We start from the raw sequence: 23,688 nt of genomic DNA on the forward strand, positions 1-23,688 counted from the left end.
TACCCCCCAGTCAAGGTAGCTGATACACACAGTAATATTTATGAACTGGATGCTGCTTCAGTCATTCCCCTTCATACACAAGAACCTACCAGAAACACAAATACCCCAAACAAATGACAGCATCTTGCTGTTTCCATGGTGGCCACAGCTCCACAATGGCCATGGAGTGCTGCTAGACTGACTTACCCTTAGAACAACAAGATGCTGGTCCTGTAAGTACAAGGCAAAGGCTTGCAGTGAAAAGCAAGTTAAAAAATTCAAGAGTTATGAGAATCTCATAGGTGCATACAGACACAGCAATACCTGAAGGTGTTTGTTAGTACAGATCCCTTTCCAACTGCACAAATGCTACTTCCAAAGAGGCGCCTGGGTTTTGGGACTCTGCAGGGAGGATGAGTTAGAGTGGTACCAGAGGGCATCTCAAGGTAGGTCAGCATGGTGAGGGGCCGGAGCCTCCTAGTAAGGTAATGTTTAGCATTAGAGAAATAAAGCATTGTTCAACTGCAAAGTTTATTTAACAGTGCGCACATATTTACATAGAGCTGTAACAGACCGTTGGACAAAGAGTATCAGCACAGAAAAAATATCCGCATCTTTCATTAGGATGATTGTCTCTGCCAGAATGAAACAGCTTATCGTACAAAAATACATCCATCTGTTCACCTAAGGCACTGCTCTAAAGTCTAAAACAGGACTACTATGTTCTGAATAGCAAATGGAGTAAGAAGGCTGAGGGTTTCCTACTGTAATTGGTGGGGAAAGAACAATTTTAGTTCCAGCAAAACCATTTTCATTAAGCACCGAAAACGCAGCTGCCAGCTGGATGATTCATCTGAATTGAAGTATCAGCCAAGGGTTTATAGCAGGATGTGAGACAGCTAGCTTTAAATCGATTACTTAATTATTCAGTATCTCTGTTACAGGAGATGTAAGAACAAGACTGCATTATTACTTCTAGTAGCAGCTCCTGGAAGATGATTGGTTAATCTCTTCGTGCTGTAGAAGCGGACAAGTTCAGGTTTAATAGATTACTTAATGCAGGCTTTAGGGGAAGGGAAATATATATGCAGCTTGCAGTCACTATTATAAAGCTAGAACAGGAAAACTTGGAGTAATTAACATGAACAAAATATGACTTCAATGGTCTAATACTGTTATGTACACAATAAAATAATACTTACACGAGTGTAGATAAATAATTCAAAAGGAAAACGCTTTCAGAAGCATGACATGTTAAGCTGCGCTATGACAAACGTATCCAGGTATTCAGCAGTTGTGCAGTATATTAGTGCACAGGCTGTAAAACGGTTTGATGTTTTCCAGCAGGTTAAAACCTATCAGTGATGACACAGCACTGCATTTTGCAACCACCGCTATTTTCAGGTTAGAAAATCAGACGTTTTTGCAGAACATTACCACTGGTGTTCAGCTTCAGCACATGCGGAGTTAAGTCTTCAAGTGCCATCTTAGGAACATGCAAGATCTGGCCAGTAGCTAACTGGGAAGTCCCCAGTGGCACAGTGCTGTGCATTACACTGATAGGAAAACAAAGAGACTCAAACAGGTTAGTCTGTAAAAGGGAAGCAAGTGTTACTTGAACAAGGACATCCTCTCTAACAATTAAACGAATGCAAAAGGAACATCAGCACAATAGTCTCCCTGAAACACTTCAAGGTGCAAATCTAGAAGTTTGTCAGCCCTCTCTGGTGTTATTTGTTTTTTGCCAACTTGAAGGTGGATAAAAGGTAAACAAGCAGCTTTTCAAAACAAGGCCTTCGGTAGTTGATAGAATACTGGATAACTGAAGTGCAATCAGATTATTTCCAGGTCTCAAGTGTTCACAGTTCTGTCCAAAGAGCAAAGAAAAGAACAAGTTTAACCATCATACTGTGTGTATCCTACGTACATCTGTCCTCACTGTCCAGAGCGTCCATCCAGAAAGGTAAGCACAGAACTGCCTGGGAATTCACAGCGCAACATCAGCACAGTAGCTTTTCTTTTAAAGACAAAGTCTATGAGTGTTAATTTCCAAAGCTGTGTACAAGACTCTTAAAGCACATTGTCTCTAAACACATTCAAGTTCGGAATTAAAAGGCAACGCTTTCTTCACTAAGAAATGAATGATCAGGATCAAATGAAATCATTCTGGTCCCTCAGGCTACTCAGTAGTTGCCCAAAGGAAAGTCTCGGTGTGTCTCTATGTCCATCAGACCACAGCTCACAAGACGCAGAGTGACAGAGGAGACTCAGGAAACAGTTCAGTCTAGAAAAGTGCTACACTTTAATTAAAAAAAAAAAAAAAGTGCTACACATCACTGAAAGAAATGGTGGATACCAGGTTGTGTTTCTTCCCACTGTCATTTACTTCATCTGTTCACGCAGTCATTTATCTCATGGACAGAGATCTTCTGCTGTGAGTATGTTCACGTGGGGTTTAGCTCCGACAACTGAGCAGTTTAACCTTAACAAAACTAGCACACCGAGGCCTCCCTGACACTACGCTGGGTTCTCAATGGGCTTTGCACACAGCCTGATTTCTTCCAGAATATTCGGAATACTGTGTGTGTAGCTTTATTACTCCTCCTAACATGTAACACAACTGTCTGTGGTATTTAAGGTTGCTGTCACTCCCCTTCAATGAAGCAAAAGCCTATTCTATGGTAAGTATAGAGAACAGGTGCCTTGCTAGAGCCTGGAGAAACCTTTTAAAGACTGTGCAGGACAGCATCAAGAAGTTACAGAACACGCCTAGGAGTGGAAAGGGGTCTTGTCTGTAGAGTTACATCAGACACCTATTAAACTGTTAGTATCTTCAAAAGTAACGTGTGCCATTTAAGACATCTCAGAAGAAATCAGAATAGAGGAACACAACAGACGGGTTGAGCGCTGACAGGGGATGCAGGAGTTATATAGGAGCTCGGCTTTGTCTTTGGAAGAGCCTTCATGTCAGGCCTTAGCTGCTGCATAGAGCAAATCCCTAACAAGGCATCAACTGGTGACTTCTTTTGACCGAACGCAAGATGCAAGCACTAAAGAAAGAGCTTTCCTTCTACACACTGGAGAAAGTGCCTTGAGAATAAGAAGCTGAAGTTAAGGCAAGGAGAGTAAAAATACAACAAAGTTAATTATCTAGCCAGAGGAGGACATAGATGGGGAAATCAGCTTGAATTACCTGATGAAGAAACTATAGGTTTGGTCAATGAATTCACTGCACCATCTTCCTCGTAAGTCAATTTGGGACTAGAAGGTATTGTAGCAGCATCATTCAAGTTTTGATTACAGTTACCAGCAGAGATGCTGTCCGAACTCAGTTTGGCTGACTTGGAATGTATTCCAACGTCAATTAATTCCTCGGAAGTCCACAAATCAGATTTTCCATTAAGATTCTGGATAAGTCCACTTGTATGATCAGCTTCGTTAACACCCAACTTTGCCGAGTCATCGATAACCATTTCTTTTGCAGGATGGCTACAAGAAACAAACAGATTATTTGTATTACAATTTCTGGATTTTTAACCTCTAGGTTCATTACAGGCCAGCCAATTAGTCTGCACACTTTGCAAAGCACTGCAAGTCCTGGAAGGCAATCCCAGATGAGCCCCTGCAGCTGCCACATGGGATCTCCCTTCTGAGAACCAGTGCAGAGGAACGACTCACCACCACACAAACACTTATTACTACTCTAATACCTCTCAGGTAAGGTCTGGGTCCAGAACTGATAGTAGGAACCAGCAAGTTTAAAGACTTGCTCTGTTGAAATTCTACTTTAGAATTGTACTTTAACATGCATTTCTCCTCTTTCGTTTCCCCTCCAATTAGACCTTTTAAATACAGAATTGATCCTCAGAAGACTGTGTGTATTTAAGCAGACTCAAACTCAGAGCGATCAATTTTCATTCACTTTTGAGGAAAATAATGAGAACATCTTCACAGTTCACCACTAGCAGAATTCATTTTTATCACTTTGCAAAGAGTTCACAATGCCACTTCTAAATCATTAACGTTTAGATAAGCAAATGGAACCAGCATCAGAAGACACATTTTCCAGCAGTAGTTGCAATTGTTTAACGTTTTGGTAATGAAAAGTTACTTGAAGGGAAGATTTCAAGCCGATACTATTCTTTATAGGTAACACTGCTGTGTTGCTGGCTATGTGTGCCACTTAGCAAACCAGTAATGCCGATGTGTGCCACCTAAGCAGACAATTATCTGGAACTGCCTCTCCATGGGCCAGTATACTGACAGCAGTCACATACCATGTGCAACAAAACACCACCAAACTAGTGGGGTGCAAAATGTGATCTAGTGGTAAATACAGTACTGAAATTGATTTAAAATAAAAGGGACGACTTGTGCAACAGAACTGCTCAACAATGCAGACTCACCTGGAATCCTTTAGTTGGGTAAAAAGTTGGGACCCTTCATCGCTTTGCAAATCGCTGCCATTCATAAATACTTCACCGGCCTTCATCTCCGTCACAGCATGTTGGTCAGATTCTGTACAGGTCAAGCTCCGTGCAGTCTGTATACAACCCTCTGTCTCCTCTTTGACTTCCTGGGGCAAGTCAATGCCATTCAGCTTTCCTGAAGGTGTGGGGGAAAGAAAAACAAACATAACTGAGCTCCAGGAACAGCGTTACTGTTCTAAATGAATAAAATGCCAAGAGTCAAATTGACCTTTCCTTGCCAAAAACCCAAGGTACTGTTTCAATATAGAAATCAATCTACAGACAAGCTGCCTTTAACAACGTATTTGTTTTCCATCTTTAAAACTTGTGAAGAATATATTCTTCTCACACAAACTGTTTTACATTTCCTCATTTTGTATTTCTTCTTTGGCATGGAATTGGGTTAAAGAAGAAAGACCTTAAGTAAAAAGACTCTGTGGTACTTCTGGGACTTGTGTCTCAGTTGATCACAATCGATGCCATTAACTGATCTGACATTTTTAACATACCTTAAACATCACTGAGACACTGACAGCAACCGAGATCTACTCATAGCATTTCCTTACCGGGTTGATCAGCCTTCTCAAGTCCCAGCTCTTCCTCTTCTTCAATATCCTCTCCCTCCATGACCTCACAGGCAGACTTTCCTTCATTCTGCAACTGAATTCCCATAGTGTTAACTCACAACAGCTCACTACCATGAAGCTTTTCACATATGGTTACATCACAGCTCCCATGCAGGATCGTTCTGCACCAAGTCACTACTTCAGAGGTTAAACAGACAATCTGCATCCATGGCTGAGACAGGGAATCAACTGAGAGAGCTGCTGGGGCTGACTCTGAGTTTTCAGGCCACTCAACAACAAGCAGATCTGCTAAGCCAGAGCATGTAAATATGTGGGAGACCCACATCCATCCCCCGCCTAGGAAATACTCCTGAGCTCCCTCTCCCCTCATTTCTCCAAGGTGTGGTTTTCAGCCACGTGGAATCCAAATAGGATTCCTTTTTGAACAGTAAGAGAAGGATGACTGTTTAAAAATAAAATCCACTACCAGGCAGTGTTTTCTGGACCTGGTCAGCAAGTGGTAATGCCAGATCACATTGTTTCTGTATGCCTTGAACAAAAGCCCATCAGATAATGACATCTGAAGCAGCAATGCAAAAGGATGTGTACGATGCATGTAAGCTACTGAAAATTGTTCTGGTGTACTGGAACTTGGGACATTCACATGGAGGGCAGTTTGAGGGTAACAGAAGAACGAAGTTTACAAGACAAAGTCTTCTCTGGAAGGGCCAATACACAAATCTAAGCAAATAAGTACCTTGGATTCGTTTTGATCCGATTTTCGTGTTCTTTTCATTATTTCTTCAATTCTCTGTTAAAAAGTGGAAAATATTTGCAATGACAGAGTTTTGCATTTCAGCCTTCTGGTTTAAATTTTCATCAATCATCATAGGTTTTCTTACTTCACACATTTCCTACTTACTGTTTTTAAAGCTCACAAGTCACAGCTGACTTAAAACAATTACCTCTATTTCTGCTTAAATGAATTTGAGACAGACCGCACGCTCAGGTAACTTCAGTGCTAACACTTACCACCTGTTCTAAGGGTAAGGGACTTCCCTGCTTTCAGAACAGCATACCTTTTTTCTTTCAAGCCTTTCCTGCTTGTTTTGCTGCATAATTCTCTCTCTTTCCAGCCGCTGTCTTTCAGCCTCTTCTTGAGCTTTTGCTTCAGCTTCTTCCCTCTGAAAATAAAGAAAACAGAAAAACATTCAATGAGAAACTCATCTCCAAGAATTAAAAGCAGACCCATCACAGAGATACTGGTGTAACACAGACAGGAACTGCTGATAATCACTATTTAATAGAAGTTCACATTGCAGCTATTGCAGTCAACTATGCAGCTACTGACATGAGATTTATATTACTATGCCATTCAAAAACTGACTTGAAGAGAAAAATATTATGAACAGGAAAACAGTCAAAATTTTGCCAGTCAGGCATTATTGCTAAAAGGAACTCTGTGCTGAGTACCTTCTGCTCCTTCTACATGAGAAAATCTTTCTCACTATGACTGGAAAGAAAAGTACAGTCAACACTATGTAACTGTTATAAATTTAAGCCAGCTTTTAAAGACATGTTTAGACATATGTCAGTGCTATCTGTAAGATACTGCTCTCTAAACACAAACCATCTCACTTGTAAAGCTGCTTTGATTTTCTAAATCAATCTCACTTAAAGAAAATCCACTTCCTTCAGAACAGTTTTCTTCACTTAGAAAGATGCCTTTATAAAGGCACAAAGCTATCAGCTGTGGAAGGCAATTCATCAATTAGAAAAGCAGACTTGAAAGCACTACTCATCTTCCTTTTTCTCATGTGGGAACAGAGGATGTTGGATGACAGAGGATGTTGGATGACTTTCCAGGCAGACTAACCATCTTCTTATAACTCACAGCAGTGCGCTGGTTAAACAGTCACAATATGGCTACTTTTACACGCTCAAAATAACATCCCAGATGGCTAAAAAACCCCAAAGAACTCATAAACATGTGCTTCTGGCCCATACTTGAACCTACCAAAGGCTAACAGAAAGCACAGACTAAAACAAGGCAAGGACTTCACAACATTCTCCAACCAATCCCAGGTGAAAGCAAACCTGGTGCTGAAGCTCTGCAAGCTTTTCCTGCTCTTCCTGTTCTCGGCGGATTCTTTCCTCTTCAGCTTGTCTTTGTTGTTCCTCATAAATGAGTCTCTTTTCTTCCTCCTGCTTGCGGAGCTCCTCTTCCCGTTTTGCTTTTTCTTCAGCTGCTCTCTTGGCCATTTCTTCTTCTCTGATTCTAGTGTTGCCAAGATACAAATATGCATTTGTAAGCGTGCACACACATGAGACAGACTAGGAAAGCAAGGATTTCTACTTCAGCCAATCACAGAGTAACTGCATAAGGACAGTTTCTGCTGTGGATTCTCAGATGTCACCATCCAGATCAGTCCAAGGAAATGCAGAAACACCTGGAGGAAACTATGTGCACCTAGATGTTCTTTGCTGATTAAGACAAGTCCAAGACTAGTTGTATCAATAATGGAATGTTCCACTGAGACGTGTATTATGAGACAACGACTTAATAACAGTCACTGCATCCCTGATACAAATGCAACTTTCAGTGTCTAACAAACCTAGTCACATACACAGCAACCTGTCCCATCCCAAAGTTAATGCTTGGGGAAACACACAGCTGAAATGTCCACACCAACCACACCCACTGCAGGAAGCATCACTTCCTTCTCCCGCAGTTACCTTTCCTCTTCCTGTCTCTGAATTCTCTCTTGGTCTTCCCTTTCTCTCTGCTCTCGTGCTAAACGCCGTTTTTCTGCCAAGATTTTAGCAGCTTCTTCAGCTGTGGTGGTCCCTGCTGCCGCTTTGCTACCTGACTCTGCAAAGTGGGAAAGAAACTGCTGTTAAAAAGCCCCGGTAAGTTAAAGTTCATTAAGATGTTACCATCACACGATGACAATTCCTTTTTGCCACTGAGATTTAGATCAGCCCCATCAACTAGCAGCAAACATCTCTGCATACAGAGACCCACATGAGCCAAGGGGCGGTCCTGAAGGGCTGCCCAATGATGCTGAAATAATTCATTTCAACCACACTGTTCCAGCCATGCTGCGGACAATATGCTTAATGATACTCCCTAATTACCACAGAACTTTATAACATATTCCTAAAAGACAGACTCATTCTAGTCCTATTAGAAGCATCTAAAGAAAAGTGAAAAAAAACTGTTTCAGGATATACATTAAATTTCCTTTGAATAAACTGGAACGTACCCTCATGATTATAAGGAGGAAACATTAATGTTCGAATTTGTCTTCTTTCATAACATCAATATTAATGCCTTTGTACTTATAGAGCAACACCATTTTACCTGGCCTTGAAGGCTCACGCTAATGACTTCACTAATATCACATGTTAACAGCAAATCATTTTCCAGTTTACATGGAGATGAGAACAGCTCCAGTTACCAGGTTAACAGGTTTTTATATAGCCCTACCATTTATGGCTGCTCATGCCCTGCCTGTTGTTACCACGTCTGAACCTCACAGATATTATTATAAATTAACATTAAAAAAAACCCACAAACCAATCTTGTCAGCCAGTTACATTCCATAAATACTTAAAGTACTGATTGCTATCAGTTATTTCCAGTCCCTATAAATATTACTTTTTCCATGACAATAGGTCATCTGCATATTCACATAACGAGCTCTCCGTGACAGCAGAGCAATAGCAGGATAATATTGGTGAAGAATGCCTTTCTTTTTTAACGCTTCATAAAATAGCACATACACATCTGCATAACGGTTATAAAGCCTTCCAGATGAGGTCATTTTATCAAACATGACATCAGTTATTTTTTTTCCTTATGATTTAAAGAGAAACCATTCAGAACACAACAATATCGTTAGGCACTGGAATACCGAAAAGCTGCTTATGTCCCACAGACACACAATCGCTATCTGCAGCTACAAAGCCTAATTTAACCAAGTACACTCTCAGCTGCTCAATCAGCCTTGTGTTTTGTGCATAAGAATTGTTCTTACAGTCCCAGGGAAAGGATTCCAGACTGACAGAGGGCAGCCACCAGCTTTAGCACACACTGCACATATCTGGAATAAGAACCTCGGTCACAGGAAGGAGCTCACCTTCTTTGGTCTTTGTGCTAGCTGCTGCTGCATCCCTGTCCAAGGCTGATGGGGCACCCTGCTCATGTCCTGTTCCTTCTGTGCTCTTCTCCTTTGGTTTGCTCTCTGCTTCAGTTTTCTTTTTGGTAATGTTGATAACACCTGGTGTGAGAGGTGGGCGTTGGATGGGCGCTGGTTTTGAGATGGGAGTAGGAGATGGCGGCCTTTGTTTTGATATGCCAGGTGAAGGCGGGCGAGTCTTCTGCCTGCAGAAGGAAAGATCAGTTTTCAGGGATAATGCTGAAAATCTCACGTACATGATGGAGCTAAGAGATCCAGCCAGGACACACACCTAACTGCAGATGGTGACGGAGGACGCTTCACCAAATTGGCAGGAGAAGGGGATCTTCTACGGGCAGACACTGATGGAGAGGAAGGGCGACGCAACCCAGAACCTGGGGACGGTTTCTCAGTCTCTGATTTCTAAGACAGATAAAAATAAGATAACACTGACTCCGGGATACATTAAAGACAGGGTAGCTGCTGCCATAAGGACACTAATTTTTAACACCTTGTACTTCTGCTTTATGTTCCAAAACACAGACCAAGTCAATATATTATTTAAATTATCCTTTAGGAACCACAGGCAGCAAACAGCCTGTATTTCAAATACCAGAGAGATCAAGGACCGTAAAATTCCAATTCAAATTCAATACTGTATTTCTGAAGCATGTGATATAGGGCAGAACAATAAGGAAGAAATCTGCTGAACCAGGATCCCATCTCTTCCAAAACCCCAAATTAATACCAACCCATTACCTCTAGAATTTCAACAAACCTGGGTTGGATCTGGTGAGCTTGCATCAGATGAAGGTACAGAGGACTTCAATCTGTCGATGCTACGACTGCGCACGGGCACTTTAGGAGTTGGGACTGGGGAATTGATGGAACTGGCTGAAGCTGAACGAGGACAGAGGTGAGATTCTATAAAAGTTAGGAATTTGACAAGACAAAACAAGATCCAAGTGCACAGCGTAAGAATAGGAGAAAAGGAAGAGGGAGAAAGAGAAAAAGAAAGATGGTGTGTGTTAGAAACCATACAGAGAAACACCACAGGAAGTGCACATTGCAATGGGTCATGGACACAGACACCACCACCACACGATTAGTACTTTGGAAGCAACAGCACTAAGAACAAAACCACTTTGAGAGCAGCAATCTGACGTAGATAAAAATAAAATGCTTTTCCAAACAATGCCCAAATCTACAATATGGCAGTGTTACTTTAATTCCAGTCAAGCTGCATCTTTTCACAAATGCTTCACAATGGCGTTAAAGGCTTATCATGATCCTTTACAAGTTCTTTATGGCTGGTTCAAATTTTATGTATGTCCCCCAGCACTCATGGGGAAATCTTCCTTCTTTTAAGAGCTTCATAGCAGCACTACATGAGGAATCTGAGCATTACTTTACAAACCTTTCTTGTGAAATAAGCATTTATGCAATATTATTTTATTCTACTTTGCCTCTCTGACTCCTATATTACCACACATTTGTGCCCTTTATCCACGTTACCAAATCAAACTAAGCAGAGAAAAAGAATCGTACCAAGAGAAAAGGGTCAACTGTGAAACCACAATGGCTTTCATATGGGAACGGTCAATCCCTTCACAAGTAATACAGTTTCTTTCAATACTATATCATCTAATTGCTTTTTCCACTAAAATAATCACAGATGGAAAAGCACACATACACGTTAAGATCTGAAACTGGATGTAACTTATCTGGAGTAAGAAAAAAATTGTGACAGGCCCCAGCAATTACTTTTGTGACTTGATGGAAAATACATTTTATTTTTACATTTAAAGCATATGTGGAAGGAGAACTGCGCTCTGTTTGTGCTTAGTTTGTGCTCAAGTACTTTTAAGTAAACTGATAAGGCAGTAAGTCGTCTTTAAGTCAGCAATAGTGAGAAGTCACACGCTGTCAGCAACAGTGAAAAAGATGGCATTTCCCCACATGACATGAACTGAAACATTCGTGGTAAAATAGAAACGACACACAGACAGGTGTGCGAAAATGTGACCAATGGGAACCAAAACCCTGAGTATTATACAAGGGGAGCAGTGCAGAAATGTTACCGCTACCAACAAGGATCAAGTTAAGTGGCATAAGATCAAAAATAAAGATGGAGAAATCTACTAAAGAGGAAATAAGTAAAACTGGGAATGCAAGTTATAAGGTAAGAGAGGAGAAAGGACTCTGCTCTGGTTCCACATACATATTTACTGGGGTATTCTCAACACCAGTAAGGATTACAAGGCATGTGGGATTCAGCCAGGGCTTGCAGCTAAGCATGATGTAGAAATTCCTGTGCTAGCACTGAGCTGAGCCACTGCGTGAGCTTACCAGCTCCATTTGGAGCAGTGTAAAACTGCCTGAGCCAGTATGTGCTCCTGCTGGTGTGCCTCTACACCTACAGCCAGCCCAAGTGAAGCCAGCTCAGAGCTCCCAGCATCTACGGTAAGGCCATCCCTTCCCCATGTTTGTACAACAGTTTTTCCCACTAAAGAAATCTAGGCCTTGCACTTACTCTTTCAGCCTCCTTTAGATGCTGTTCTTTCCCCCCCTTTTGTTTAATTTCCTGGTACCGTTCTCTGACCGGTCTGTCTCAGATTCATTTGAGTGTGCACCCAAATGCAGATCTCTCAGTCAGATAAGAACAACACAACCCCAAACAAACTGGCACCACAGTTTAAAAGCCAGTATTATTCTCTGGTTTTGCAAAGCAAACATGCAACACAGCATATGAATTGGTTGTTACTGACCAAAGAAAACACTGGATAAGTAATATTATACATAACCATATATCAGATATCCGATTCACACTGATGGGTAACACAGTTAGTTACTGTTATGTTCTTGCTTGAAGAACAATTGCAAAAACCTTTCAGGCTTGCTGCCCTCCTGTTACCTGAGGGATCCTGTCCATCAGCCGACAATGTAGCAGCGCTTTTACTCCTAGCTAAGGAGGCCTGAGTGGGGGCGAGGAGGCGACTGATTACGCTACTGTCCAGAGGACTGACCTGGGAGCGACGAGCTAAACGATGGGAACAAATCAAAAAGGATCCGACATGAAATCATATAAATGAAAAAGACAAGCAGTACAAAGCAAAGGAGGTTTGCAAACCGAAACAGTTTTAGGAGAAAAACACCAAAGTCATGGAGAAGGAAATCAAAACTAAAAGCTCAGAAAGGTTAAATGTTTCAATCACTTATGCTGCACTTGTCCTTGGTTTGCTTAATACCAATTAAATTAATGAGCAGAATGACATGCATATAAAAGGGATGAGTGCTGAAGTCAGTTAAAATACATAAAGTTTTTGACCAGCTCTTCAGAGCTATATACGCTCTGGATTGCAGGAAAGCTGTTCTGACATGATACAAAGGTGTGCAATGCAAAGCCAATGATTATCACCAGGCAACGCTCACACAGACAAACTCACATAGCACCCAGCATTTTCCCATACAGGAAAGATTCTGAAACAGAATAAAAGTTTCCACTGCTGGCAATAGCTGCAAAAAGGAAAGTTTCAGAACTGTTAACTCAAAAGGAAAAAGTGTTAGAGAAATTTCTAGTCTTCTGCATTAGGATGAGGTACTAGAAAAGAGAAATTTAACAGTGAGAAAACAGAGAACAAAAGAGAGTGAAGTGGTAACAGGTTTCCTCCGTCACTCACATGCAGAGTTTAACCAGTAACAGGACCAGAGAAGACGCTGTTAAACTGAACCATGAAAGGGAGCTTAAAAAGCAGACGTAAGGTTTAACAAAGAAGTGAACACACCACTGACATTTGCTATAGCTGGGTCCTACCAGCTTCCAAATACACATCTCTTTTCTCAGCAGAGAGACATTTTACAACCTTAGAGCCCAATCCAACAAACTGTGTCCTTTTTTACAGGATATATATGTATATATATTTTGTCCAAAGGAAGAAATTCTATCTTTACTATTTTTTACTATTTTACCTGGATAACTAAAAAGCCTGGAGGTTTCAGAACCAAAGGAAACCAGTGACAGCAGTCCTACCCAAACTTTACTGGGAAAGGGTTTTAATAGAAGTATTCAGCTTTATGAAACAACCACCTGTTTTTTCTTCCTTTTTCACTTTTTCTAGATCAGGAGAAGAAGGGGGTTTACTACTCATTCTATTCAAAGATGTGCTCCTCTTCTTTTCTGCTCCTCCTAGAGACCAAGCGTAAGGAACATTAACAACATGCTTACATACATAATTTTCTAAGCTGCCATTCCCATGCTTTGCTTTTGCCAAGAAATCAACCACAAACACTGATCTATCATTATGAAGAAGTAGCTTCTCATAGGCTAAATGGCTTGGCTACCATTTGTCTATTTCCCCCCCAGCCACCCTCCAACTTTTAAGAGCAATAATGATTTATAGGAGGTGACCCAGTATCTGGCACTGGAATGCTCATAACTATTGTTATGCCACAGTGCATTGCAGCAATGAAAGCAGGAGTAAAAACAGGTACAGCGAAACTGGGGCATGGCTTAAAGTCAAGTTCAAATATCCCATCTATGCCTCCCAATCCTCCAGACCACGTTGTTTCTAGCACCTTTCTGTTCCACCTGTGAACCTTTGACTGCTGACTGCTGAGAGTGCAGAGGGACTTTGTTATTCAGTCTGTTTAATGAGGCGCTTCGCTTTGTGGTACCTGGAAGTGAAAGTGCACTGATTAATGTTATTAGAAAGATGAGAAGTCCCCTCCAGCACCAGCCCCAGCACCCTAAGATACAGAAGTACAATTAAGTCACTTCGTACTATAGATTCTTCAGAAGCAGAAAAACTGGATCAGGGAAGAATTACTCCATATAAGCATTATTTCTTTTTACTCTTGTACATTGCTTATCATAGATACAGGATGCCAATCATACGGACTTTGTGTTTGACCTATTAAGGTCATCGTTGTATGCCTCTCTGAATAAATAATTAAGAAAAAAAAAAGCTGCTGCTCATATTCAGTGTAAGAATGAGAAACAAAGTGCTCAGCTCTGCACATACACAGCACACAACTGAGGAAATCCTCCACTGATCCAGGGGCAAGCTTGTCTCTCATTTCTGCATTCCATCCCTCCACCTTCCCATACACGTGGCAGAAGCAATCTGGTCAATTTTGCAGCTACATTTTTCCTCTGTTATTTGAATTTGGTCATCATTCAACAAACATTTCCTTCAGATTACCAGACCAAGAGCACAGAATTGCTGTGATCTAAATCTGTCAGCCTGTCACCCTCTATGCCCAGCTGATCCAAGAGCTCAGAAGTTCTCCCCAATTTTCTTCCCTTTCAAACCACTTGAGATTACTTTTTTTCTCCTCTCCAAAGCAAACAAAGATTCAAAAAGGATCTCAAGGTAGACAAGTAAGTTTGAAAGCAATTCCATTTAACTGATAATTACCGGCTTCCTTTGTTAGGTGCTTAATTTGTACTCTAGGGCTGTTTCTGACTCATACCCAGTGCTGAACCCTGCAGACATTATATACCAAAATCATTTCAGATTGCAAGCAGTCCCCAGTGACTCAGAGACAGCCCCTGCAGCTGTGTCACTATGGATATATATCTACCAGTTTCCCCACCATACATAGAATGAACAAATGCAAGTTTTTCTGCTGCATCACCTTACAACCTGAATCTGCAAAAATACTGCCAGCTGTGCCCTTGGTACCCTTAGTAAGGGTTTTTCTAGCATAGCCAGCTTGCACATCCACAGTAAGCTTTTTCCAATGAAACTGGAATCCACTGAAATTGCTGCAAACCTCTTAGAATGCAAACACGTTCAAATATCCCTTAAAAAATAAAACCAAAGGAATAGTGCTCGTCATCCACTTCTGTTCCTTGGCATTAGCACAGTAAGGTACACCCACCTGGCCATAACCACACTACAGCTGCAAGTCACAACAAACCAATCTACTCCCACCCCCCAAAAAAATCCCATTTCATGCGTTCTTTTCTATTTGGTTCAAACAAAACTCTAAGATTAAAAAGAAAGCACGTGTTTACAGAGTGCAGGACCTGCACAAAAGAAAGATCCCAAAATGAATTTGATTGTTTCCCTCCACACAGGCAGTCCAATGGGTGGAGCTGGCTAATAGAACAAGTCAAGCTGTTCTCTGCACTGTTTTCAGTTTGCTGAAAATTGAGGATGTAACTTAAGGCATGCAACCCTCTAAATGTATGTGAAATGATTTGGAAATCAATTATTCACCAAGATTGGACTTTAGTAACGTGATTACAGAAATAATTAAATGAAACAACAAAGAGCAGCAATCTTTACCGTCACTCTTCTCCTCTAAACAGAGATCACATCAACTGGGTGCAACCCCTGAACAGTCAGGCTGGATTAAAAAATCGCATTAAAAAGCATTTGAGATGAAAACAGGAACTGAGTTACAGAGCAAGGGAGGAAGAGGAGCATCATTCCTTCTCCCGTCTCCTCCCTAGTAACAGGTAAGCACACGCCTGCTACCAACAGAAACCCAAACACTTACTTCGATCAGAAGCATTTAAAAGTGCTGCAGATGATGACAAACGTTTATTCATGGTAGCGTCTGTTGGTTTGAGGTTTGCTGTGGAGGTGGACCGCTTGCTGGCTGCGTAAAGAAGTGGTTACTTTAGAATTCATCTTCACACCTAAGGAAGAACCTTCCATGGTTTCCTGAGGCAGATTGGGAAGTATTATATCCTGAAGGGTACCTCAGCTTTTTGGTTAATGAGAAACAGAAGTGTTTGTTTTTTACTTCCATTGAAGGTTCTTGATACAATAAGCATCAGATGTAACATGCACAGAAAAGGCACTGAGTTCTAGCAGAATAAAGCCAAAGTTTTAAACATGTGTATGCAAACAAAGAGACTTCAAGCCCTGTGCTCCTAACACATAAAGACAAAACGACTGCTTAGGCTGGGTGCTGTTACCAGACTGCAAGACAGGGAAAGGAACATCACACCCTGAACAACAGTGATTTCTTCCTTCCTAACTCCCACTCAGGTTCTGTCAGAGCAGCTATTCATTCGCTAGTTAACAAAACCAAACCAAAACAAATGCTTCTGGAAGGATGAAAGCGAGTCCTGAAGAAAGCCAAGAAAGCATTCTTATTTCCAATTACTCCTCAAGAGCTGCTTCATTTTAAGAATCTCCTTATTTCTGAAAAAGCTATTCCTTAAGCCCATGTTTCCTAGCAGCCTCCCAGCTCTTCTGAAACAACTGTACTGGGAAGCACTAATTTATCTGTGCATACAAGCGCATACAGACATGTGTAATATCACATCTCATACTGCAAAAACATCAGGTTCACCACTAGCTTGATAAAGACCTGCTTTTTAACTTCAAACTACTCCAGAGCATGAAAACTTTGGGAAAGCATACATCTATTGATATGGAAACTCACTATGTAGAAAACAGTAATGCACATAAAGCAATGAGGAGCAGCATAATAAACATGAGAAATTCTATACATCTAACAGAAAGAATTGATTTTGCTGGCATAATGAACTGCAGAGATGATTAATGTGAACTCATTAGTGCATTAGTAATGCCAAAGGAAAAAGCAGCACTACTCACTAGAGGCAGCTTCTTTTCCCCTTGGCTAGCAAGCTACAGCAGCTCCTTACAGCAAGAGCACAGGGTCCCTATGGATATCCCTGCCTCTGCTTGCACTTGTGGTTCACGTACCCAACCCACATTTCCTTAAACACCAGGAGATACGGGGCTCCCTCATAAAGCAATAGAGCCATGTGAAGGGAAACTAACATTCTGAAGTTGAAGCTGAAGAAATGGAAAGCTCTTGTGATAGTGAATAAAGGAGTAAGAAGGAAAAAGAGGAATCTCCGGTCATTCAAGTTAAGAAACTAAAATCTGAGTTTAGATGGTATTTTTCTAATGCAACAAAAATGGTATTTAGTGAATGAAGCCTAAGTACTCGGATAACTAAAAAAGCCTTGCAAGGTTTTATGTGCAATAAATCAGGAACTTGTAATGCTCACATCTGGGTGTTTGTGAAGAGGAACACTCCCCTCTAGTGGCTGCTTCAAAAGAAGGGAAAGAAACGGGGGAGAAAAAAAAGCCCAGCTCAAACCTTAATTTAAGCACGTAGGAGTCAAATGTTAACATCACGGAGATATTTACACACGTCTTAGTTTAAATTAGGACTTCAGAACTTGCATGAAGTCTGAGCTTTGGGCTATGATCTACTGAGACCCAGAAACTTAAAATCTTGCCTTGAGAAAAATAAGCAAAGACAAGTATTTCTACTAAAGCAAGTTCACAAATTCTGAAGGTGGACTGCACTGCTTAGCAGAGAAATGATGTAAACAGTCGCTAGGAGATTTCAAATAGTCCATATTTGACCATTCAGATAAAAAAAATAGACCAATTCATGACTTCACTGAAAAAAACTAATTGGTAAAGTATTATTCATGCTGAGATTTGAGTTTACTTTTCCCCAGGCAAGTTTATTTAGCATTAATTGTCTAAGGTCTTTAGAACTTACAACTGGAAGAAGCACACAATATCAGCTTCACTGAGCAAGGACACTGCCTATATGGGGTGCATAAAATAGGGAGTGATAAAACCAGATTCTCTGCCTCTTAGTTCAAGTTTCCACCAGGATCAGGAATCTCTTAGAAAAGAGAGTGTGTAGCAGCCTAATTTCTATTCTAATTGCACAAGTCTCCAGGTGTGCCCAAATGTTGAGTTTTGCTCAGCAGTCATCACATAACCTCCCTCATTTATAAAGGCTCTGTCATTAAGGATGTTTTATTACACAGCCTTGCCACTTCTTCTGGCAGACCCACACCCAGCACGTTTAATCTCAGCACTGACAGCAATGTCATTAATGTAGCATTTGACTCTGGGGCTTCCATTAATTTTTAAACTTCAGGCCATCAGCAGCATGTTTAGTGCAGTCCGAGTGAACCACATTCTGTACGTAACACAGAATGAATGGCTGATGGCTGGTGAATGTCCAATTACATGGGCTTTACTTTCCAGAGCACATCACCTCTATTACCCACAAATGCTGCTTTGTGAGTCAGCATTCCTGCATATTACTGTTGACATGGCTCATGGAAGGACATGTCTAATTTTATATCTATAAATCCGTAAAATCATATATATATATATACACACACACACACACACGTATATGTATGTGTAGTATATATATATATGTATTTGTATATATTAAAAAAATCTTTTTTTCCCCCCCGCAGCAATACAAAAGACAAGAAAGACTTACACTGCACATGAAATAAAGGCCATTTGAAATCTGCCCCCTGGTGTTCTTCATTTTTAGAAATGGGGATGGAGCCTTTAATCCCAAACGCACAGCAACTGATGATGGAAAAACACCGTACTGAAATCTGCTCCAGACGTGCTGATGGAGCAGGTGCATTACCCAGCCACAATGATGTAATGCAGAAGAGCTCATATGGTGTCATTTTCCCCAAATCCAAAACTAATGGCTTTCTTTCCAGCCATTAAACAAATATAAGGTGAAAGAGATCTTTCTCTAGCTGGATTTATGCATCCTACATGCATGGGTTTTTTTTTTTCAGTGTAGATTTTTAACAACCATTAAGCAACAACCTCTCAGATAGTTAAGAAGCAAAGGGCAAACCTAAAACAGGAATAAATATGAAAAGAATGAATCCAGTCATGATTTTCCAGCCCAGCAAAGACAGCTGTATGTTGGTAGCCTCAATCTAAAAACTAATATGAGCTTAAAACAGTGCGGATGCATAAAAACGTCCACAGTCAAATTTCTTCAAGATCAGTGCCAAGTAACTCAAATTGGTCTCATATAGTAGAACATAGATGCCCTTCCTGTTTCTACTTCATGATGCATAAGGCACAGCTTAAGTGTTTATCCTCACATTAGGAGCATGTTTGTTGGAAGGTGCTGTCTATTTTTAATGTGCTTCAGCAGCTCTGTGGATCAAGTCTTCCTCTACGATCAAAGGACAGGCAGGACTTGTTTCCTCCCATCAATTAGGAGAGAGCAAAGGGCATTATTTTATGTTTGATACAAAGTTTAGCTTTAAAATTAGTTCAGTTTTAAAATTAAAGATAGAGAAGAATACAGGAGGCGGGAAAAAAAATACAGTGCTTTTCCAAACAGTCAAGACAAATGTGATATCCTGCTTTCTAAGTTCAGTGGCATTTGGTAATGTGAAATACAGCAATTGCATTTATATATGTACCCAAGGAACGTATGCTTAACAGGTAAACCAACACAGTGAAAGTGGCTAATTTTGGAGAAAATGAAGGATTCATGCTGTGCAGAGAAAGGGATGAGAGAATAAAATGCATGTGCTTCTCCTGTGCAGCCAGAATAAGCCATGGTAGTTAAATCATACTCACTCAGACTTTCATTGCATTTTCAAGCCTCATATTGTCAGCGTTATGAGACAGCTGCATTGAATTAGTAATGCTGTGAGCATGCACAGATTTTCAGGACTCAGATTTGGCTGGCTCTCAGCTGAGAGCTGTTGCCTTCAACCAGCTACATGAAATAACTGCATATTAAACATACGGTCTTCACAAATGCATTACTGTTCCAAAGGGTTTCTATGAGTGGCTCAGTCTGTACACTGGCAAACGTAGGAATATGAAGAAAATACATTTAAAATACAGACTTATGTTCAGACAACAGGACGAATCTGGCTTGCAAAACCCTTCATGGAAAAAGAAACTTCACACAGGACCCATTCCCTTCCACAGTGTTTTAGCAAAAAATCATCTGATTTTCCAACAGTTACTTCAATCACTGGTTAAAAACAAACAAAACCAACAGAGAAAAATCCCACAAACAAAAATTAAACCAATGCCCACTTTTTAAAATTAGGAAACAATGAAAAGACTAAAATTTTCCCATTTTAAAAGGAAAGCTTAAACTACTCTGTTAATTTATGGTCAAATTTCTCCTCTCCTCCCCACATCATCTTTAAAAACCTCAAATGCTCATATCCTCTCCTTCAAAATTCCCTCAGGATGCCATGACTTAAGCTGTAGTTTAATTAGCTGGGAGGGATAGTTAAAAACATAGAGGACTGCTTTCCACTTAGGGATCACATTCGTTGTACAGCTGGCCAAGATCCAGGAAAAGTTCTACACGAAGACGGTTCTCTTTAGTTTCAGAGAAACAAGAACTCAAGTTTAAAAGGTTAGCAGTGTAAGAGTGTAAGACAACAGAAAAAGAACATCTTGGAAATCAATACCACCAGTTTCACCTTCATCTGTGGTCTGTTGCTCTGTGGAAGAAGAAGGTTCATAAGCTTAGTCACAGGGCATAAAAATAAACAACGTAAGGCAGCTAAGAATGGGGAAGCTGGGGATCATAATGACAATTCCTATCACAAGTACTTTCAAACATATTACACACACATACACATCAACACTCAAGCTGACAGAAAAAAAATACCACAAAAACAAAAGCTGAAACACATGATTCAATCGCAGCAATTCAGGACATAGTCTGAACTGAAGAGTTTTGGGCTTTATTTTATTCCTGGATAATAACAGATTTTTAAGTTACTTATTGCCTTCCAGCTAGGTAGTGCATAAAAGGGTCCCTCCAATGCAATCCTGGTTGGCTGCTTTGATTTCAGAATGTTTACAAGCAAAACCAGTCACTTGTGAGAAGCATGCATCAATCTGAGCTTCAATTAGAAACTGTTAAAACGCATCATCTAACCTAGGACAGAACCTGTTCTCCAGGAAGCTCAGACACTGCCCACTGCACCTCCCTGCCCATTACTGGTCATTCAAACAACCAGATGGCATTCTGCAATGGCCAATGTCGTGTTCAAAACGTTTTAGATGGAATACAACAGAATGACTTTTTCGGGTCATGTTTATCATCACACTTAGCACGCCATTATACATATTGCAAATGAAGGACTTGGAATTATTTTTAAATTATATATTATCTGATGTGTGGGGACTACCAATGCAAGGCAGCCAGGTATATATTTCCCATGCAATTTCCACTTAGCTGTTCCCAAAGTCAAAACCAGCTCCACATCTCAGCTGTATTTCAGGATAAGTACAAATAGGAACCTACCCATGGATCCTGTTATAAAATCCACGACAGGAAATGATCCTCAGGTCTCTATAACCAGCACTACACCTGCCTCATGCCCGTAATATTCTGCAACTAGCTATGCTAGGAAAGGTGCTACTTACCTGTCTTGCTCTCTGAATCTGGAGTTACAGATCCTCCCCATGACCATCTCTTCTGCCGTGTTTCCAGTCGCTGACTCCGTTCCAATGTACGATGCAGAGCTGCTTCGTGTCTCTCCTGTTAATAAACAACACCTCTATGAAGCTATCTTTGTAAGCATAAAGCACAGGTATGCCAGAAGACAAAACATACATGGTTTTTCTTTCCTCAGCAAGATTTACAATCTGTTCTTTTGTTTTGTTTTGCTGTTGTTGCAAAACCTATCGCACAAAAAAAGTTAATGGCAATTAATGGTTTCAAAACTGTGAACATGATTAGGCTGAGCTAAAGCACAGATAATCTATTCTACTCTTTACTTAAAATAGCCACCAGATTTCCTATTCAGTAAAGAGCGCTACTTACTTTCTAAATGAGGATGCAGTCTAACTGAACAAAAAGAATTGCTTATTCTTTAAATTTACATTCTGCAGTTCATTCTAAGAGGTGCTTAAAATTGTCCAGCATAAAATACCAGCTCTAAGAAAAAGGTTATTTGTATTTTCAGAAAACAACACAAAACACTGACCTGAGTACTAACAGATATTGACGTTAATGCAAATACAGCAAAACCAGAAATAGCAAGATGTGAAGGGAAAACTGCATAAAACACTGATCAGCTGCAGCCCACAGCGATCACTGCTGACAGGACAGAGTACCAAGCACAGCTCTCCTGCCTCCAGGACAACAAGCACTAGCGTGGGAATTTCAGCCCTTGTGCATAAAACTGGACTGCAACCATGCTGGACCATTTATTCTCCATCAACAGCCAGCTTTCTATACTTGTGTCAACAACAGATTTCTGCACTGGAACAGTCACATCCCAAGCGATCTTTTGAAGCAGCATTTACTGCTGATGTATTACAGTCAGATGCCAAGGGAACTCATTATCAAAAAGTTTCCCCCTCCTGAGGCCTAAGACTTTCACCTTCTTTCAACATCATTTCACAACAGACTGTCACAGTCACTGTGTAACCCAAAGGAAGCTTAGAAGGAAGGATACACTCCATATACAGACAAAAGATAAATGTAGAAGGCTTTTCCTTGCCAAACCACCTAGCCCTTACATAATCTTTCTGGAACCTGTAGATTATATTTCCATGAGTTATCTGCTGTGCAGTAATACTTGAAAGTCACAGTTAAAGACATAAGTTTTGCTTTATGAACAAAAGAAAAGCAGTTATCAAGATACCAATGTAATTGGTTCTGTATGAATAAGTGAGTCATTGTTTTAAGACAGGTATCTCAGCTCTAGCCATGCCTAATTGTCTTCAAGTTTGGCTGAGACAGAGAACTACTTATTTCCACAGTGTCTGTGATTGTGCTTCCTTTGCATTATCTAAAGAAAGTGATTAATGAAATGAGACTTGGCTAAAGTATCCAATAAGAATGTGGCAGACTGTGTATTTTCTGATGCCCTTCTATCTGCTGAATTACAAGCGTAGATGATATCTTGATGACAACGACTGCCTTAAGGTAGCTTATTTAAAAGCGATTATTCTCTAATGTCAGAGTCCAAATGTCAAGATCTGTTTTCACTTTTTAGCTGAAAAAGAGGTTTGGTTTAAAGGACAAGTGCACACCATCTTACCTGCCAGATGTATAACTGTGTACAAGACCACCATCTTCCAGGGACCAAGTATAACACAAGGTTAACCCAAACAAAAGCTCATCAGCTAGTACTACCATTGCTTATAACCATGCCTATTTAAAACACACCCACCATCCTATAAATGTCAAGAATAAACGTACTGTAGGCTTGAAGCATACCTCTTGAAGCACAATGGATGTTACATGCTTAAAGCAGGTGCTTGAAAAGATAATACTACACCCGGCTGTGGTCAAGGCCCACTCCAAACATTTCTGCTTATTCATCAACAATGTAAACTATTCCATGAAGTTCAAATGGAATATCCATCTGAACATGCCCAGAAGCTGATTACAGAGAATGAAACACCAGTAAAACACTGCCAGACAAAAAAGATTAAAAAAAAACCCAACTCCCAACCCCTAGAACAGTGTAACAACAGCTGGACTCCCAGAAGACACCCAGCCAAGCTTACACCATCAGTGACCCACTGCAAGTCCTCCCAGCTGGCTTATAAAAGTATGTGTGTATGTGTGTGTTATGCTTTTATTTCTGACACACTGCTTCGGGCAATCAACCCTTTCATAACTACATCACATTTCATGTGAACCAGCAGACCTACTCAGCAAAGGGGAAGGCACATTATGATGTATTTAGTTCTATTTTCAGCT

The 23,688-nt window shown here is 40.5% G+C and overlaps 1 protein-coding gene across 3 annotated transcripts in view; it reads right to left on the minus strand.

The window, feature by feature from the left end:
* Positions 1-491: 491 nt before the first annotated feature.
* The window catches only part of MAP7D3 (MAP7 domain containing 3), an 88,872-nt gene continuing 65,675 nt past the window's right edge, over positions 492-23,688 (minus strand). For 2 of the 3 annotated variants that reach the window (XM_015860287.2, XM_015860289.2), the window contains 16 exons: positions 21,396-21,510; positions 20,429-20,461; positions 15,703-15,804; positions 13,771-13,869; positions 13,283-13,381; positions 12,110-12,235; positions 9,974-10,119; positions 9,488-9,618; positions 9,157-9,401; positions 7,751-7,886; positions 7,112-7,292; positions 6,094-6,198; positions 5,772-5,825; positions 5,015-5,108; positions 4,386-4,584; positions 492-3,468 (listed from right to left, as the gene is read on the minus strand). In XM_015860287.2, the coding sequence (XP_015715773.1) occupies positions 3,159-3,468; positions 4,386-4,584; positions 5,015-5,108; positions 5,772-5,825; positions 6,094-6,198; positions 7,112-7,292; positions 7,751-7,886; positions 9,157-9,401; positions 9,488-9,618; positions 9,974-10,119; positions 12,110-12,235; positions 13,283-13,381; positions 13,771-13,869; positions 15,703-15,804; positions 20,429-20,461; positions 21,396-21,510 (2,175 nt within the window). In that variant the 3' untranslated portion in view covers positions 492-3,158. The remainder of the gene's footprint in view (positions 3,469-4,385; positions 4,585-5,014; positions 5,109-5,771; positions 5,826-6,093; positions 6,199-7,111; positions 7,293-7,750; positions 7,887-9,156; positions 9,402-9,487; positions 9,619-9,973; positions 10,120-12,109; positions 12,236-13,282; positions 13,382-13,770; positions 13,870-15,702; positions 15,805-20,428; positions 20,462-21,395; positions 21,511-23,688) is intronic. The other variant, XM_032444179.1, reaches the window with a different exon arrangement.

The sequence above is a fragment of the Coturnix japonica genome, chromosome 4 (genome assembly GCF_001577835.2).
Source record: "Coturnix japonica isolate 7356 chromosome 4, Coturnix japonica 2.1, whole genome shotgun sequence".
Lineage (NCBI taxonomy): Eukaryota > Metazoa > Chordata > Aves > Galliformes > Phasianidae > Coturnix > Coturnix japonica.